The 19967-nt window shown below is 43.6% G+C and overlaps 1 protein-coding gene across 1 annotated transcript in view; it reads left to right on the top strand.

Annotated features, from left to right (window-relative positions):
* LOC139375249 (ryanodine receptor 3-like) overlaps positions 1–19967 on the top strand; it is a 158999-nt gene that overhangs the window by 77715 nt on the left and 61317 nt on the right. Inside the window, exons 14-31 of the mRNA XM_071116859.1 lie at positions 1682–1817; positions 3831–3926; positions 4174–4292; positions 5867–6000; positions 6193–6434; positions 6648–6840; positions 8034–8250; positions 8490–8594; positions 10834–10937; positions 12079–12162; positions 12353–12512; positions 12964–13111; positions 13219–13421; positions 13724–13898; positions 14742–14950; positions 19390–19592; positions 19702–19771; positions 19879–19967. The exon at positions 19879–19967 is cut by the window's right edge and continues 72 nt beyond it. Of these exons, the coding sequence (XP_070972960.1) occupies positions 1682–1817; positions 3831–3926; positions 4174–4292; positions 5867–6000; positions 6193–6434; positions 6648–6840; positions 8034–8250; positions 8490–8594; positions 10834–10937; positions 12079–12162; positions 12353–12512; positions 12964–13111; positions 13219–13421; positions 13724–13898; positions 14742–14950; positions 19390–19592; positions 19702–19771; positions 19879–19967 (2687 nt within the window). The remainder of the gene's footprint in view (positions 1–1681; positions 1818–3830; positions 3927–4173; positions 4293–5866; positions 6001–6192; positions 6435–6647; positions 6841–8033; positions 8251–8489; positions 8595–10833; positions 10938–12078; positions 12163–12352; positions 12513–12963; positions 13112–13218; positions 13422–13723; positions 13899–14741; positions 14951–19389; positions 19593–19701; positions 19772–19878) is intronic.

Below are 19967 nucleotides of genomic sequence, written 5' to 3'. Positions count from 1 at the left end.
GCCTGTAATGTCAAATACTCAACGTCAACTACTCTCCCTAACTCAAACAAAAGCCTCTATGTCCTCAAGCAATAAGTTGATAAGTTGAATGAATGTAAAATAGCTGTATGCTGTGTTTATGTTATGTTTACATAACTAGTATTACCATGGATCCTGCCCTTGGAATGCTGCTATAACTCATCTATATCCTAGCCTACACACTTTTCCATCATTTTATTAGCATCCCCAAACTGCCATTTTCCATCCCACTCTCCCATACATCCTGGTTATAAGGTAAATGTTTCATTATTGACAGCTGACATAAATAACTTGCAATGTCCTTTCTCACTGGGCTTGCATACCTCTTAGCGTGTCTGAGGTGGGACCAAGCCATTGTTTTACAAGTCACAAGTAAGTCTCAAGTCTTAGCACTCAAGTCCCAAGTCAAGTCCAAAGTCAAGACAGGCAAGTCCGAGTCATGTCTCAAGTCAAGACCGACAAGTATCAACTCAAGTCAAGTCTCAAGTCCTAAACTTTGAGTTTCGAGCCCTAAACAAGTCATAATGTGCTCTTCACCAAATGTAATACCATTTCCTATGTTTAACAAGAGTAATATTTAGTATATTACATTCATGCAAATCATGAATGCATTTAAAAATATCTATATATTTATTGCTTTCCAAATAAAAGTTATATTTCCATGTAAATACATGGGCTTTTTTTCCTCATGGGTAGCCATGAGAAAGACGCCCCCATAGTGATCGACAATCGAGGATCGCTATGGGGCGCAATCGGGCGATGTAGGCTCGTACACAATCGCCCAACCTTAACACACACACACACACACGCGCAAACACACTCTCTGTGTGGTTACAGTGGGATTTAGGCTACCAAATGCCTAGCCAGGTTGTTGCTCAATCTTGGGTGCAATGATCACGTTCCTACACTGATTGACTTTGTGGAGGTTCATTGATTTAACGTTATGTTAGCCTACATGCTACACTAGCAAAGTTATAAATTATATAGCTGTCGGCTATATTAGCCACGACTTACCATTCTTTGTGCAGCTTCAAATGTCGAACAAAGTTGGAAATTGTTGCGCCTCCGTCTGTAATTTTGTTCCCGCATGTTTGCGTTTTTGTTGATACAGCGTTGTCGTTATATCTGAAAATAATAATTTAGGGTATCATCTTTCCAAGGGCATCTGAATTCAGCCGCCGACGTTCCTCTGCATTGCCACACACAGCTTTTTCTCAGCGGGCACAATTTGATTGGCTGCTGTCCGATTCAAACTGTAATCCGTTAATTGACGAGTTGATGCGCTGCACACTTTTTTTAATGGTATAATTTTTTATATTTGGGCTTGGGGAGGGTATCAAGTCAGGTCGAGTCAAAAGGTCGAGTCAAAAGGCTCAAGTCCAAGTTAAGTCACGAGGCATTGGTGTTAAAGTCAAAGTTGAGTTGCAAGTCATCATATTTGTGACTCGAGTCACATGACTTGGACTCCAGTGAGACTCGAGTCACAAATATGATGACTTGCAACTCGACTTTGACTTTAACACCTCTGCGGATCAGTATTATTACCATTCTAGATTAATCACCAAGGCATGCAGTGGGAGTAGTGCACAATATAGGGAAAATGGCACCATTTTGGAAGCACCCTAGGAGCTGACATGTGATGATGAGTGCGACTGTGTTTCAGGGCATGCTGACTCTGGTGTCCTGCTGCATCGACCGTCTCAACGTGTACAACAGTGCAGCCCACTTTGGGGAGTGTGCCGGGGCAGAGGCTGGGGCTTCCTGGAAGGAAATCCTCAACCTGCTCTATGAGCTGCTGGGTGAGAGAGACAATAGAAGAGTTCATTGTCCTCCAATGAGGACAGAGTCTTATACACAAGTCATCACGCCAATACTGTAACAGTGACATAGAGTCACAGTAGGCCAAGACAAACAAACACACACACACACACACAATGTTGATTACAACTCTATGATCTACATACACAGGTGATTGAGACTCAGTCTCACTTTTCACTACTGTTTAGGGAGAGATTACAATGGTGAAAACAACACACATGCACGCAAACACACACACACACACACAGTAACCAGTCACAGGTACCAGAGGCGTTGTAGCCTGCCACTAAAGCCCTGGCCATCCCAGCGTTGCTCTTACCAACCACAGGCCTGCGTCTCACTGCTGCGCTGGGATTGTTTGGGATACCTGAGCTGGTATTTACGGAGCTGTTTCTGGTCCTCTAGGCACCCTGGGGTGGTGTTTCCCTAACTTACACTGCTGTTTGCTGTCTGTAAGGATGCCTCAGTACACATGCACTCTAGCACACACACACACACACACACACACACACACACACACAGTCTGTGTAATTGATTTCCTCCTCTTCGTCTGAGGAGGAGTAAGGATCGAACCAAAGCGCAGCGTGGTAAGTGTTCATGATGATGTTTAATTAAAACTCAGAACACTAAACAATAAATGACAACGTGAATTTACCAAAACGGAAACAGTACCGTGTGGCCCAAACACTCACACGGAAACAAACACCCACAAACCAAAAGTGAAACCCAGGCTACCTAAGTATGATTCTCAATCAGAGACAACTAACGACACCTGCCTCTGATTGAGAACCATACTAGGCCGAACACAAAAACCAACATAGAAAAACAAACATAGACTGCCCACCCCAACTCACGCCCTTACCACACTAAAACAAAGACAAAAACAAAGGAACTAAGGTCAGAACGTGACAGCCTGACCTTTGCGATCTTATTCAATCTTAAATTATAGGACCAACAAAAAAATCTATTCTACAGTGTATCCTACCATCAGCTAGCATTAACACAAAGTTAAACGTTCACTCTATGAGTACACAGGGGCTGAAGTTGGGTGCTGGGAGTGGATAAGGATAGCATGCAGATTTCAGGTCTGTGAGAAGTGCTTCCAGGGCTTCTTCCTGACTGTACATCTCCCACAGCACACAGAATGTCCAACACACACTCCTAGCCAGCCTGGACTGTGCCATGCTCACCAGTTGGCTTTCTAACCCATAAGGAACCACACCATCCCTTCTCACCATTGTATTTGGTTGTTGTTTGGTCACTCTGTTATCCATGTCCTTACTTAAGACCTAAAATTGCCAACCGTTCATGGTAGTTGGACATTACAGCCATTCCCTCACAGTGGCAGAAGCGTTTCTTTGTCTCAGAAGCTTCCCAGCTCTAGTGTCTGTGTCACTGTCTAAGCCCTTCTGTTCCCCTCTGAGTGTGTCCTTCACAGCGTGTTTACATGGTGCTTTCTCCTCATGGGGAGCATTAGTGTGCAGACCACGTCCCCCATCTCACATTCCTTCCTTCATGCACCTGCTCCAGCTAAATGGATTTTGGAGCTAGGCTTCCTCTCCTCTGTTTGTCTGCACTGGGTGACCCTGTCATTTTTGGCTTGGACGACTCTCCTGTGCCCCCGATGTCACGCCCTCCCTCTGCACTCTGCTGCTTAATTAATATGGATGAGGATTAGGAAAAGGACACTACTCTTTCCTTGGCATGGAGTGTGGTTTAAGGTGTGCGTTTTGGGTGACGTGGTAGTTGTGTAAGATGTAAGTTGTTGGCTGTAGGTCAAAGACATCTTCATAGCTATGTAACATGTCTCCTTGGGTTTAATTTGTTGTGAAAGATGTACAGTAATGTTCGGTAGTGTTTTTCTATAGTTGCTAGGTTTTCTGTACTGTAGGTCAAAGATCAGCAATTTGCATTATCCTCTTCAAACTAGCCAACTGTGTATGAATGTATCTCCCTCCCTTGACCAGTGACCTTCTTGTCCATGTGTCCTGTAGCGGCGCTGATCCGAGGCAACAGGAACAACTGCACCCAGTTCTCCAACAACCTTGACTGGCTGGTCAGCAAGCTGGAGAGACTCGAGTCCTCCTCAGGTACCATGATGATGACATGTTGAAAGCTCTGTTTGTCCTTGACCTACCGTTCCTTCGGCTGCATGCTGACTGGACAGGGTTGAAAAGGTGATGTGTAGTTGGATTACACTGCTGTAAACCCCAGACCTGGTGTTTAGAGTCCTGAATGGTTTTAGTTATGCTTTACTATGTATCGTCACACCCAGAAGCATGCGTTTAAGGAACGTCCTTTCGTGTCTTGTTCCCTTGTTCTCTGTGGCCACGGCAGGCATACTGGAGGTTCTCCACTGCATTCTAACTGAGAGCCCGGAGGCTCTAAATATCATCCAGAGAGGACACATCAAGTCGATCATCTCCCTGCTCTACAAACATGGACGCAACCACAAGGTGAGCTGAAACCGGAGGAGGAGCTGTATCAAATATCATCATGATCAAGTGGATGTAGCGACATTGTTTGTTATTTTGATAACATTTGTCCATCACAACAGTTATAAAGCACAGTTATTCACTCATGAGCCTGCGTTTTGTTAGTACACCCAGTGCTGACAGGGCTGCAGAGAGTTGATGAGTTCTTGTTGGGGCTGGGCATTTGGTTGTTATGTGTATAGAGATCAATATTTTGCATTGAAATTAGATCTCCAGCGGCAGGTTGCCATTTATTGTCATGAATCTTGCCCTGGAGGCAGCTTTGCAGAGTGGTCACTAACTGGCACAGCCACAAAGTAATAAAATCTGATTTTAAACCTAACCCTAACCTTAACCATGCTGTTAAACCTAATGGCTAACCCTAACCTTAAATCTAACCTGTACCCCTGCACATTGCCTCGGTACCGGTATCCCCTGTATATAGCCTCGTTATTGTTATTTTATTGTGTTACTTTTTCTTATTTTTTACTTTAGTTTATTTGGTAAATATTTTCTTAATTCTTTTTTGAACTGCACTATTGGTTAAGGGCTTGTAAGTAAGCATTTCACAGTAAGGTCTACACATGCTGTCTACACATGCATGTGACAAATAAAGTTTGATTTGATTTGAAATCTGCAAACTGTTTTGGCGACCTGACCAAATTCACATAGAAATGTGCATTATAGATCTGTCATTCTCATTGAAAGCAAGTCTAAGAAGTGGTAGATTGATCTGTTATTTTCTATTTCTATGCTTCCTGTAATTAAGTTTCGTTTTTGCGTGTTTTACTTTCAGTTTTGTACTCCAGCTTCAAACAGCTGAAAATATAATATTTTTGGTTATGGAAAATATATTTCACAGCGGTTTAGATGGTACATTGATTCTCTACACTATACTTGCTTGTTTTGTCACATAAACTGAAATGAGGAAAAACTATTAGAATTTTAGCAACAGAAAATGGCAGAGTGATTTCTGCATAGTCCACCATTAAATTAAGCAAATTTTTGTTTTCATAAATGTTTACAATATAGCCAATTTTGACTTTGCAGCTGGCCCATCTAGTGAAAATCAGTCAGCTCTGCCTCCAAGGCAAGATTCATGACAATAAACGTCAACCTGCTCTCCAGTGGGCTGTCATCTCCTTTGTCATAAATCACAGTTGATGTATCATTTGGCTGTGGCCCCTTATGAAGCGGCGGATAATAAAGCACAGGTCTTGGCCTGGCGCCCTTGGCTGCCGTTCCTTGCCCATTTAATTCCTCTGCTTTGTAAAGCCAGGTTGGGCCCCCATGCATCAAAATGATATTACTGGATATGGTTTCACCCTGATTAGCATCTCTCAGTAATTATGGCTGGCTGCATTAATAGCTGCATAAAAAGGTTCTCCCTCTAATAGCAACATGAAAAAGGACTACGGATGAGTTGGTAGTCCTTAGTGCTCTCTCTCTCTCCCTGTCTCTCCCACTCAGGGTTTGAATGGGTTAGATGAGCTGTATTCTGTACTCAGTGATTAGGGAGCTGCTGTATTCTCTCCCTCTCTCTCTTCAACCTGCAGATTCTGGATGTGCTCTGCTCCCTCTGTGTGTGTAACGGGGTGGCTGTAAGAGCCAATCAGAATCTTATCTGTGATCACCTGCTCCCTAAAAGAGATCTGCTTCTCCAGACCCGATTGGTCAATGACGTCCAAAGGTAACAAGCCATCCAATCCCAGCCCGGTATAATTAGATTAATGTGCTACTGGTTGTAATAGAAGAGTGATAGATAGTGTTGGTTATTCTTCTCTTTGCTGTGTTTGTTTGATGGGATTGTGCATAGTGCCTAAAGAAACATCAATCACAATTATATGATTAAACCCTAATCCGAGTCTCTGATACTTGGCAGCATGAGGCCCAACATCTTCCTGGGAGTGAGTGAGGGCTCGGCCCAGTATAAGAAGTGGTACTACGAGCTGACGATTGACCAGGTGGACCACTTCTTGACCAGCGACCCCTCTCACCTGCGTGTGGGCTGGGCCACCAACAAGGGTTACGCCCCTTACCCTGGTGGAGGGGAGGGCTGGGGGGGCAACGGGGTGGGGGACGACCTCTACTCTTACGGCTTTGACGGACTTCATCTCTGGTCAGGTGGGTATTCGCAGTAGATGTTTGCTTTCATCTTAACCTAGCTGCTCCACATTAAGTCACCTGATTCATAAATTATGAGAAGTAACCCAGGGCTAAGACCAGATTGTGTCTAGACAGTGTGTGTGTCCTACAGGGTAAATCGGTCTGCTCTGCCCAAAGAGTGTGTGTGTCTTGTAGGTCATATTTAAGTGCTGACACTGTGGTTTATTGCAGGTCGTATCTCCCGGGCGGTGGCTTCTATTAACCAACACATCCTGACCTCTGAGGATGTGGTGAGCTGTTGTCTGGACCTGGGAGCTCCCAGCATCTCCTTCAGGATCAATGGACAGCCCGTACAGGGCATGTTCGAGAACTTCAACATCGATGGACTCTTCTTCCCTGTTGTCAGCTTCTCTGCTGGCGTCAAGTATGTGTTTGTCTTAGACACACACCTATGTCATTAACATGAATGAACACGTATACACACCTACAGAGCACTCTCTTCAAATATCTTCCTCTCCTCCCTCTAGTCTGCATGAAAATCTATCTAATCCCTCCCTACATCATTTCCTCTATATACTGTATTAAACCTTAAGGGCTCAGATGCAGGTAGAGGCCATCTTACCCACTTGTGTTGCCATGGCAACTTCAGATGATATGAATGACGTCTGCTAAATGACATTTCAGGCCCCAGCAAGCTTCACAGGATTTCATGATCGACTTCGTTTTTGCAGCAAAATGGCATTTTACTATTCTGAACTTCACTCTGTGCCGAGATGTGACACTTGACAGTTCCAGACATTTCCATTCACATCAAATTCCACCCAGGGCTGCAAGCTACACTGTATATCAATTACCACAATGAAATTTGCGGAAGCGTTAAACAAAATTAACATAACCTCATATTTATAGAAATTGTGTCAGCGTTATTCTGCATTTGTCTGTGTGTGTGATGTTACGAGATGCAGGCCACATCAGATCATGTAAATAAGGAACCCTGTGGGGCTTGAACATTTCCTGTGCTCTGAACTGCTGGCCATGCTATGCCATGGCACAGCCAGTCACTGTGCAGCAACACTTGTTAATAATTGATTGGTGCACTGCACTCAGAATGGACTTGGAGTGAATGTGTCATCATCACTACTACTTCAGCTGCTATTTCAGACAGGGCCCAGGAGGGCTGCTGAGTAGTGGGCTGAAATGCTGCATCATTCTCAGTGTGAGGTAAGTCATAGTCACTCTCTGTTCTACTGGGCTCAGCTGGGGCGCGGTTAGAGATGGGCTGGGGCTCGGTTAGAGATGGGCTGGGGCTCAGTTAGCTGGGCTGGGGCTCGGTTGGAGCTGGGCTGGGGCTCGATGGGAGCTGGGCTGGGGCTCGGTGAGAGCTGGGCTTGGGATCGGTGGGAGCTGGGCTGGGGCTCGGTTGGAGCTAGGCTTGGGCTCGGTTGGAGCTGGGCTGGGGCTCGGTTGGAGCTGGGCTGGGCCTCAGTGGCTCTATGTTCTGCTCTAATCCTCTCCTCTAACCCCTCCACCAAAATCAACCCATCAACCCTCTTCATCACTTTCAAGCTCATGCACATACTGAACACACTAATTGACTAAGTCCCCCTCTCCCTCTAGGGTGCGTTTCCTGTTGGGCGGTCGTCATGGCGACTTCAAGTTCCTGCCTCCGTCAGGCTACGCTCCGTGTTACGAGGCCCTGCTCCCTAAGGAGAAGATGAAGGTGGAGCCAGTGAAGGAGTACAAGAGGGACATGGAGGGGGTCCGAGACCTGCTGGGGACCACACAGTTCATGTCTCAGGCCTCCTTCATACCCACCCCTGTGGAGACTAGCCAGGTAACAGGGGTATGGCATTCATCTCAGAACGCGTCATATTAACTGCAACATGGCTCATCTGAAACACAGTTACAGTGATTATACTGCATGTTTGTAAGGATATTTGTACAATCATACCTACAGAGGAAGGGTTTCCAAATATCCACAAATATATGATTGATGACATAAGCCTGCTGTACTGTCTACAAACAGATGCTGTTTATCGGCGACACAGATTCTTTGTGTTCTCTGTCTCTCAGATCGTCATGCTGCCATACCTGGAGAAGGTCCGGGACAGACTGGCTGAGAATATCCACGAGCTGTGGGCCATGAACAAGATAGAACTGGGCTGGTCTTATGGGAAGGTAGGAGACCTCTTTAACACTGATGGAGAGAATAGAGTCACAGAGCACTGGCAAACCCTTTTGGACAGTCCATGTCATTGGCTTACATAGGAAAGACATGATACACTATGATGGGTTATCACTCAGCTGATCATTTCAGCCAATATAAACATGAATACAATTGTATTATGAAATACAGTACACATCAGCTTGCACATTTTTGTTTGTGTTAAACAATTATTAATATACTGTAATTGATCTATGTGAAATGCATTAACCCTAAACTAAGTCCTACCATCATTAAATCAACAAAACAAGCCTGTACACCATTTTGCTTTCTCTTTTATAATTTGCGGTACAAACCAAACAGAGGGTAAGTGAAGAATACTCCTGTCTTTCTCCCATTGTGCTCCTCATACCATTCATTCTAGAGACTTCATTATAGTTTGTTTGTAGGGGTCTTTTTATTTCTCATCAAGTCCTGTTTCTTGGTTTCATGTGAGTAGATGATTGCCAAAGTGACCTGAGGTGCGTTCAGTTCGTTTGCTATGTTGTGGGACGGTTTGTACTGAGCGACACGTTTCTCCAAAACGTTCTTGTACATTCTTGAGCAGACTTTGAGGTACGTTTGCTCCCGTTTGGTGGGAGTGGAGAGGTGTGGCTTGTTGCAGTGAGTGACGTATTTAAAGGGCAGTCGCAATGTTGACAGCTTTCCCCAACCCACAATCCAACCCCTCCATGTTTTTCAACTGGTCGTTCAGAACAGCACCGTTTCCCCTTAATTGAATGTCCCAGAACGTAAAAACGTTTTGAATGTCCCAGAACGTAAAAACGTTCTGAATGTCCCAGAACGTAAAAACGTTTTGAACGTCCCAGAACGTAAAAACGTTTTGAATGTCCCAGAACGTAAAAACGTTCTGAACGTCCGTCCCAGAACGTAAAAGCGTTCTGAACGTTCCAGATGTAAAAACATTCTGAACACAGCCCTGTTGTGCCCTACTACCCTTAAAGGTGCAGACAATCAATATCAGAAACAATATGCAACACAACTCTTATGTCCATATTACAAATGTGATGGAGTTGTATAGAGTAGACCCCCTTGTTCTCTCAGTCTTACTGAATGATTCTCTCAGTCCTCCAGTCCCTTCATCCATTTGTAAACTCCACTGTGACAGCCAGACATTTTTTCAGTTCCAACATCTTAATAAAGCCTTTTATTTGGGGTGAGGACATCTATTACGCCGGGGTCAAGTTCTCTCTCATTCATTATAACAGAATTCTGCACCCCAGACATACCAGGTCGGCTTTTATATGTGATTTTAACGAGACCTTGTTAGCTCAGGCCAGATGACATTGTCCTGGCCGGCTATAGAGCTAGCTTCACCAGGGAGGCATCAGTGTGCTGAATCCAGGCTGAACCGAACTCATACAGTACCTGGACAGCACTGGTATTGTATTCCACTCTCCATAGAGCACAGCTCCAGTGTTTAATAAAGAGGTGAGCGTTGTAGTTGCTGGGGTTGCTATGGGGTTGAGCTACCTGACACACTTCCTAATCTGAGTCCAGTATTTTGGCATAGCATAGTTATAATAGTTGTATCAGCATGGGCCATTGAAAGTATAAAAAGGGTCTCAAACAAGACGTGTGACTCATATGGAGGCTATTAAGAATGGCATGTACTTCTTTGTCCTCTAGCACAGCCCTCTTTGAATGGACTGTAATAGGCTGCAGGAAACTCTGTTCGATAAAAGCATTCATGCAGGAGAGTTCTTGTACTATTCACAAAAGAGCTGCCTGGTGTTCATTTAGCGCACAAATAGCCATGTATGTGTACATGTTTTCTTGGTCAACACGGATGTAATACTGCTTGGGCTGCAGAGAGCAGCCAAACGGATTAGTTGGCGTAAAACACAGTCAAGAATATAATTACTGACTTGGTAATGCAGACTCACACCTCTCTATCTTCCAAGAAAACATGCTCCTCCAACTACATTCATAACATGTCCACTAGACTAGATCATGTTGTCACTCCAGTACACCAGTAGCTCTCTGTAATTAAGGAGACAACATACCTACTCCTCTGTTGATTCACAATTACTTTCATTGTGATTCAAATTATACTTGTCTGTTGTTTGTAGTTGTCTGTTGTGTTTTTTAATAAGTTTTTCTTCTTTTGGAGTATTTCTGCCGCTCTTCTTCAATACATGTACAGTAACTGAAATATTCATACGTCAACAATTATTTCTATGTGTTTCTCAGATAAGGGACGATAATAAGCGGCATCACCCCTGCCTTGTGGATTTTTCCAAACTGCCTGAAACAGAAAAGAATTACAACCTTCAGATGTCAACTGAAACCTTGAAGTATGTCCTGCATTATAAGTAACACTATATTAGACCCACTGAGAAAAGGAGGAAGACAAAGAGAGAGATATGACAGAAGGTGTGGGTGAACCAGGGGCTCAGTCAGGAAGTAGACTAAAGGCTCTCTCTGTAACGGCTGTTGGTGGAAGAAAGTGAGGACCAAGGTGCAGCGTGGTTCGTGTTTATCCTTTTATTAATGGAACTGAACACTGATGAACAAAAACAACAAAGAGAACAACCGAAACAGTTCTGTCTGGTGCAGACACAAAAACAGAAAGCAACTACCCACAAGCACAGGTGGGAACAGGCTACCTAAGTATGGCTCTCAATCAGAGACAACGATTGACAGCTGCCTCTGATTGGGAACCATACCCGGCCAAACACATAGAAGTACAAAACCTAGAACAAAACATAGAATGCCCACCCCAACTCACGCCCTGACCAAACCAAAATAGAGACATAAAAAAGAAACTACGGTCAGGACGTGACACTCTCCTGCTGGGCTCTCAGCACCTGAAACACCCCAGTGTTCCTGACATCACCCACCTATCACCGTAGGACATCTGCTATTGATCCACTGACAGCCCACACTGACGCTGAGAAATGAAAGTTTCACGAGACAGAGAAGTGTGTGTGAGTGATGCGTGTGTGTGATTAGAGAGGGCGGTAAAGACTGCTTTGATTAACGTTCATCTACAGTGACATTGACACAACAGAGACAGACAGCGTGGGCCCTGAAAGAGCAGCCCCGCCCTTCTGCAATCACACCACATCTCTCCTTTGTCCTCTTACTATGACAAAGCAATGAGATCCTGCTGATAGTACCTAGTGCCTAGTGAATAACTCTTCCCTAATACATCTTTAAGGGGATATCTATGGTTTCATAATGGACAAGGACATGCATGATTGAACAAATCATTACTCTCTTCACGTAGGTTCTATTGCCAGTCTGTGTGATTTGGAAATAGGGCAGAAACCCACCAGACCTAGTATCATAACATTAAGCCTGCTGATTATAGTATTTAGTAGAGTGTGAAGACAATGTGAGTGTCTTAAACTGTCACTTACTAAGAAAGCTGATCCTGTGTAGACAGATCTAATCCCCAGGTTGGGGAGTGTTAATATGTGTGTCTCTTCACAGGACCCTGCTGGCATTAGGCTGCCATGTTGTCCAGGTCAACACCAACGCTGAAGAGGACCTGAAGAAGATCAAACTCCCCAAAAAGTAAGTGTACTGTAGAGTAACAGATGATGGAATGGACAGAGAATGGTCAACATCAATAACCCAATACATTATATACCAACTTCTAGATATGTAGACGTGTTCTGTATAGGATAGTAGAAATATGAAACATCTAGACAAATGTGTGTTTTGACCAGGGGTTAATCTTGATAATGTCCTGTTTTGATTGAAGCTACATGATGTCGAATGGTTACAAGCCCACACCGCTGGAGCTGTCTGACGTGAAAGTGACCCCAGGTCAGGAGCTCCTGGTGGAGAAACTGGCGGAGAACGCCCACAACGTGTGGGCCAAGGACAGGATCAAACAGGGTTGGACCTACGGCATTCAGCAGGTAAAGCACACAGTCATCTGTGTTAAGTCTTTGTGAAAGGACTGCAGGTTCATACTATCCCAGCTCATACAGTACCACACAAAGGTTTTATAACAACTGACAAAACAATGACCCTCTCTCTATGCAAGCCACAACAAATGGGAAATGGGACACAACCTCCACCACCTCCTGCAGAGTGAGGAATGATGCTGAAAGGATTCACAGAGTATAGAGTCATAGTAATAACATCAAACACTCAATGACCCTTAGGGATTGGCAGTGCAGTCGTAACAAGCATTGGAGTGGTGTGTGTGTGTGTGTGTGTGTGTGTGTGTGTGTGTGTGTGTGTGTGTGTGTGTGTGTGTGTGTGTGTGTGTGTGTGTGTGTGTGTGTGTGTGTGTGTGTGTGTGTGTGTGTGTGTGTGTGTGTGTGTGTGTGTGAATCTAACTGTGCCTGTCTTTTCTCAATGCAGGATGTGAAGAGTAAGAGGAACCCTCGCCTGGTGCCATATTCTTTATTAGACGAGCGCACTAAGAAGTCCAACAGGGACAGCCTCCGTGAGGCCATCCGCACTCTGATTGGATACGGGTACAACATCGAACCTCCCGACCAGGATGGCGGTAAGTTATCATTGCCACACAAACCCATGCTGACATCCATGGTTAAGATGTATAGAACAGTATAAGACTTCCTGTGTTGATACTGTGGCTGTCCTCCCACCCAGCAGGCCACGTGGTGGAGAGACTGAGCATTGACAAAATACGCTTCTTCCGTGTGGAGAGAACATATGCGGTGCTGACAGGGAAGTGGTACTTTGAGTTTGAGGCGGTGACGGGAGGTGACATGCGTGTGGGTTGGGCCAGACCTGGATGTAAGCCGGATGTAGAGCTGGGTACTGATGAGCTGGCTTTCGTCTTTGATGGATACAAGGTGAACCCTCCCTTCTTCTTCCTACATCATTGAACATCATGTACTCATAGAGTGAACGTGTAACTTTGTGTTAATGCTAGCTGATGATAGGATACACTGTAGAATAGATTTTTTGTTGGACCTATAATTTAAGATTTAGTAAGATTGCAAAGGTTAGCCTGACTGTGTGTGTGTGTGTGTGTGTGTGTGTGTGTGTGTGTGTGTGTGTGTGTGTGTGTGTGTGTGTGTGTGTGTGTGTGTGTGTGTGTGTGTGTGTGTGTGTGTGTGTGTGTGTGTGTGTGTGTGTGTGTTTTTATCTTCAGGGTCACCGTCTGAACATGGGCAGCCGTTTTTTTGGGCGTTGTTGGCAGGCGGGGGATGTGGTGGGCTGCATGATCAACATGGAGGACAAGTCTATGATTTTCACCCTCAATGGAGAGATCCTCATCACCAACAAGGGCTCCGAGCTCTGCTTCGCCGACTTCGAGACGGAGGACGGTAAGTGTGTGAGACTGAAGATGGTGGGCATGTAAAACAACCAGCAGTGTGTGAGACTGAAGATGGTGGGCATGTAAAACAACCAGCAGTGTGTGAGACTGAAGATGTTGAGTACTGTATGTAAAACAGCCAGCAGTGTGTGAAACTGAAGATGGTGAGTACTGTATGTAAAACAACCAGCAGTGTGTGAGACTGAAGATGGTGAGTACTGTATGTAAAACAACCAGCAGTGTGTGAGACTGAAGATGGTGAGTACTGTATGTAAAACAACCAGCAGTGTGTGAGACTGAAGATGGTGAGTACTGTATGTAAAACAGCCAGCAGTGTGTGAGACTGAAGATGGTGAGTACTGTATGTAAAACAGCCAGCAGTGTGCGAGACTGAAGATGGTGAGTATGTAAAACTGCCAGCAGTGTGTGTGTGAGACAGAGGATGAAGAGTGTGTGTCACGGACCTCTCTAAGCTCTGCTCCCTCTCTTATGTCTCTGTGCCGCCGGATCACTGACAGACATGCTGACAAGTTAACCTAAAACCATCATGCTGAGAAAATGAGTGCAAAATCAGTGCCTCCCCATTATGAAATTACCTTTAAATAAGGTGACACTTCTAAATTGACTTGGATAGATTTGACCCTCCCCCAGCAGTGTGTGTGACAGGTGCTCTCTCTCTCTCTCTCTCTCTCTCTCTCTCTCTCTCTCTCTCTCTCTCTCTCTCTCCCCTCTCTCTTTCCCCTCTCTACCCTCTCGCTCTCTCCCCCTTCCCGCTCTCTCTCTCTCTCTCTCCCTTTCCCCCCTTCTCTCTCTCTATTTCTCTCCCTCCTCTCTCTCTGTCTCTGTCTCCCAGGTTTTATCCCAGTATGTAGTCTGGGCCTGTCCCAGGTGGGTCGTATGAACCTGGGGAAGGATGCAAGTACCTTTAAGTACTACACCATGTGTGGTCTCCAGGAGGGCTTTGAACCCTTCGCCGTCAACATGAACCGTGAGGTCACCATGTGGTTCAGCAAACGCCTCCCCACCTTTTTCAATGTGCCAAAGAACAACAACCACATAATGGTAAGACAGACAATAATATCTTTTAGAAAATCAAAATCAATCACAAAATCAATATTGTAATATACAGTTGAAGTCGGAAGTTTACATACACCTTAGCCAAATAGATTTAAACTCAGTTTTTCACAAATCCTGACATTTATTCAGAGTAAAAATTCCCTGTCTTAACCCAGTTAGGATCACCACTTTATTTTAAGAATGTGAAATGTCAGAATAATAGTAAAGATAATTATTTATTTCAGCTTTTCTTTCTTTCACCACATTCCCAGTGGGTCAGAAGTTTACATACACTCAATTAGTATTTGGTAGTATTGCCTTTAAATTGTTTAACTTGGGTCAAATGTGTTGGGTAGCCTTCCACAAGCTTCCCACAATAAGTTGGGTGAATTTGGGCCCAATCGTCCTGGTGTAACTAAGTCAGCTATGGAGGCCTCCTTGCTCTCACACATTTTTTCAGTTCTGCCCAAAAATGTTCCATAGGATTGAGGACAGGGCTTTGTGATGGCCACTCCGATACCTTGACTTTTTTGTCCTTAAGCTATTTTGCCACAACTTTGGAAGTATGATTGGGGTCATTGTCCAGTTGGAAAACCCATTTGGAGGAAAAGGGAAGGCTTGCAAGCCAAAGAATACCATCCCAACCGTGAAGCACGGGGGTGGCAGCATCATGATGTGGGGGTGCTTTGCTGCAGGAGGGACTGGTGCACTTCACAAAATAGATGGCATCATGTGGAAGGAAAATTATGTGGATATATTGAAGTAACATCTCAAGACATCAGTCAGAAACTTAAGCTTTAACTTCTTTACGCTACCTATCCCGTTAGCGGGATAATTGTCATCAACAACCGCTGAATTGCAGAGCGCCACATTCAAATAATATTACAAAAAAATATTTATATTCATGAAATCCCAAGTGCAATATAGCAAAACACAGTTTAGCATTTTGTTAATCCACCTGTCATATCAGATTTTGATAGCGAAAGCAATCCAAGCATTTGTGTAAATTTATCGATCACTAGAAAAAACATTATGAACACCTAGCATCAAAGTAGCTTGGTCACGTAAATCAGAAAAGCAATAAAATTAATCGCTTACCTTTGATGATCTTCGAGTGTTTTCACTCACGAGACTCCCAGTTACACAATAAATGTTCCTTTTGTTCCATAAAGATTATATCCAAAATACCTCCGTTTGTTTGGCGCGTTATGTCCAGAAATCCACAGGCTCGAGCGGTCACGACAACACAGACGAAAATTCCAAATAGTATCCGTAATGTCCACAGAAACATGTCAAACGTTTTTTATAATCAATCCTCAGGTTGTTTTTAAAATATATAATCGATAAATATCAACCGGCACTGTCTTTTTCAATAGGAGAGGGAGAGACGATGGCTGCCCAAGCTCTGTTGCGCAAGCAAAATTCATGCGAACACCTGACGCAATGTTATCTTTCTCGCTCATTTTTCAAAATAAAAGCCTGAAACTATGTCTAAAGACTGTTGACACCTTGAGAAAGCGATAGGAAAAGGAATCTGGTTGATATCCCTTTAAATGGAGCGAAGGCAGGCTATGGAACATGGAGCTTTCAAAATAGAAGCCACTTCCTGGTTTGATTTTCCTCAGGTTTCGCCTGCAATGTCAGTTCTGTTGTACTCACAGACAATATTTTGACAGTTTTGGAAACTTTAGAGTGTTTTCTATCCTAATCTGTCAATTATATGCATATTCTAACATATGGGCCTGAGAAATAGGCTGTTTACATTGAGAACGTTATTTTTCCAAACATAAAAATAGTGCCCCCTAGCTGAAAGAGGTTAAGTTCCTGACTGATGTCTTGAGATGTTGCTTCAATATATCCACATAATTTTCGTTCCACATGATGCCATCTATTTTGTGAAGTGCACCAGTCCCTCCTGCATGAAAGCACCCCCACAACATGATGCTGCCACCACCGTGCTTCACGGTTGGGATGGTGTTCTTTGGCTTGCAAGCCTCCCCCTTTTTCCTCCAAACATAACGATGATCATTATGGCCAAACAGTTCTTTTTTTGTTTCATCAGACCAGAGGACATTTCTCCAAAAAGTATGATCTTTATCCCCATGTGTAGTTGCAAACTGTAGTCTGGCTTTTTTATGGCGGTTTTGAAGCAGTGGTGTCATGACGTTGGCCTGGGGGTAGGTTTATGACAGTCATAAATAACTCTTCTCCCTTTTTTCCTCTCTCTACCCTACTGATTTTACATTTGAAAATCCCTTTGCTTAACATAGAGATTCTGGGAACATCAGAAGGTGGGGGAAATGAACTATATTTTGGTAATCCGACCAATTGAACATATGCGATGGTACTTAATGAATATGATGTCAGTTCAGTTGTCATCTGAGACATTTTCATCAATGATAAGATGACATAAACTCTACAGTGGAAAGTCTACACATCAGAGTTATCGGATTCACATGGAATTGTTGTTCAATTTAAATGTTTGAATATGAAATTATTCGTGATGGGATGAAATGTGATTTTAGCTTCTAAAATGTGAGAATTGGGTTTTCATAAGGTTAGGGCTCTGCTCAATCAGTGGCCCCCCCTGTGAAGAGACATGGGTTATAAAACTTTTCAGACACACCCTTCTCGCTCCACTATATAAAGCCTTGACGAAAATGTAACCTCCTGTTCCGAGGATGTGGGGACGATGGTCCGATGTCAGAATGGTTCAGATAATAACTACAGAACAAAGCCAACATCAGCATGAGATTTGGTTGCAAATGGTATGAACCTTGAACTCTTATTCACTACAGAAGTGATACCTCCTAGCTGTTGAGTTAGCAACAGCAGCTGCAAACGAGGGTTAGGAAGGAACACACAGAATATCCCGTCTATCACACAACGACGTTACTACAACGTATCCAATTGACCACCAGAGACATTCTTCAAAGGACAAAGGACTCGGTTTGGCAACACGGCCTTCCATAAACCACCAACCTACCGAAGCGCAGCTCAGAGTAAATATTTATTGCACTTTCCTTTTCCAAATGGGCGGTAATTTAGAATGCATAAAATACTGTATTTACGATAGCACAGCTTCCTCTTTTGGTCCTCAAGTCTTCCCGCTCTTTCATTCAAACCCAGACCTTTTCTTTTGTGTAACCAGCCGTCATATCTCTTCCGCCCACTAGGGATGTTTTCCTTTATGACGTAATTTGTAATCAATGTCTAATTCATTCTTTGTATATGAAATTCTGTGTGATTCGTTAGGTATTTAGTAAATAAATAATTAAACCCAATTTTGTATTGCTGATTCAACTTGTTAGCCAGGGTTCGTGAAGATAACCAATAATTTACAACTTTCAAATCAAATCAAATTTGATGAGACTGAATTAAGGTGACGATTAATATTGACTGCTATTGATGTAAAATATTACTAGGTCTGTAAGAGTTTATTCGGAAGATAACAGCTCTATAAATATTATTTTGTGGTGCCCCGACTCTCTAGTTAATTATATTTACATAATTAGCTCAATCAGGTAATATTAATTACGGAGAAATTATTTCATAGAATAGCATGTCATATTACTTAATCCGGCATAGCCAAAGACATGACTGTGGCTTCTTCCTTGCTGAGCGGCCTTTCAGGTTATGTTGATATAGGACTCCTTTTACTTGGATATAGATACTTTTGTACCTGTTTCCTCCAGCATCTTCACAAGGTCCCCTTCCTGTTGTTCTGGGATTGATTTGCACTTTTTGCACCAAAGTACGTTCATCTCTAGAAGACGGAACGCGTCTCCATTCTGAGCGGTATGACGGCTGCGTGGTCCCATGGTGTTTATACTTGCGTACTATTGTTTGTACAGATGAACGTGGTACCTTCAGGTGTTTGGTAATTGCTCCCAAGGATGAACCAGACTTGTGGAGGTCTAAAATTGTTTTTCTGAGGTCTTGGCTGATTTCTTTTGATTTTCCCATGATGTCAAGCAAAGAGGCACTGAGTTTGAAGGTATGCCTTGAAATATATCCACACCTCCAATTGACTCAAATGATGTCAATTAGCTTATCAGAAGCTTCTAAAGCCATGACATAATTTTCTGGAATTTTCCAAGCTGTTTAAAGGCACAGTCAACTTAGTGTATGTAAACTTCTGACCCACTGGAATTGTGATACTGTGAATTATAAGTGAAATAATCTGTCAGTAAACAGTTGTTGGAAAAATGACTTGTGTCATGCACAAAGTAGATGTCCTAACCAACTTGCCATAACTATAGTTTGTTAACAAGAAATCTGTGGAGTGGTTGAAAAACGAGTTTTATTGACTCCAACCTAAGTGTATGTAAACTTCTGACTTCAACTGTACATGTAGAGGTCCACAGAAGGTGAAGATAATAGGTTATTTCACCAAATTGTTTAGAATGAGTAAATTAACTGGCCAAAAAATGTATCTATGCCAGGTGACCAGAATAGATGGCACCATCGACAGCCCTCCCTGTCTGAAGGTGAGTCACAGGACTTTTGGGACCCAGAACAGTAATGGTGACATGGTATACTGTCGTCTGAGCATGCCCGTGGAGTTCCACACCTTCTTCAAGACCAGCCCTGTCATGGACATGAACGGAGTGCACGAAGAGCACGAGTCCCTCAAACTCAAACACAGGTCAGACCTCTGAACACATTCACTGTTGTACAACACAAACACAACCTCTAAAAGCACTTTATCTTCTCACATTTGAAATGTTTCTTCAACGCTCATGTTTTCCTCGTAGACATCCACTGAAGTCCATGAGACACAGTCATGACGGAATAAGAGGAACAGATTACAGCAACATCACCACGGTATGAAGTGGATGATAAACAGCTACTGATGGTGCTTGGTATAATGTCACCATTATAGACTTCAGGTGTTGTAGATCAAGCTAACCTGCCACCATGTTGTCTTGCAGTACTACTACTCTGTCAGGGTATTCGCTGGTCAGGATCCATCCTGCGTGTGGGTGGGCTGGGTCACCCCAGACTACCATTACTATAGCAA

Source organism: Oncorhynchus clarkii, chromosome 19 (genome assembly GCF_045791955.1).
Source record: "Oncorhynchus clarkii lewisi isolate Uvic-CL-2024 chromosome 19, UVic_Ocla_1.0, whole genome shotgun sequence".
Taxonomy (NCBI): Eukaryota; Metazoa; Chordata; class Actinopteri; order Salmoniformes; family Salmonidae; genus Oncorhynchus; species Oncorhynchus clarkii.
This window is presented reverse-complemented; position numbering and strand designations above follow the sequence as displayed.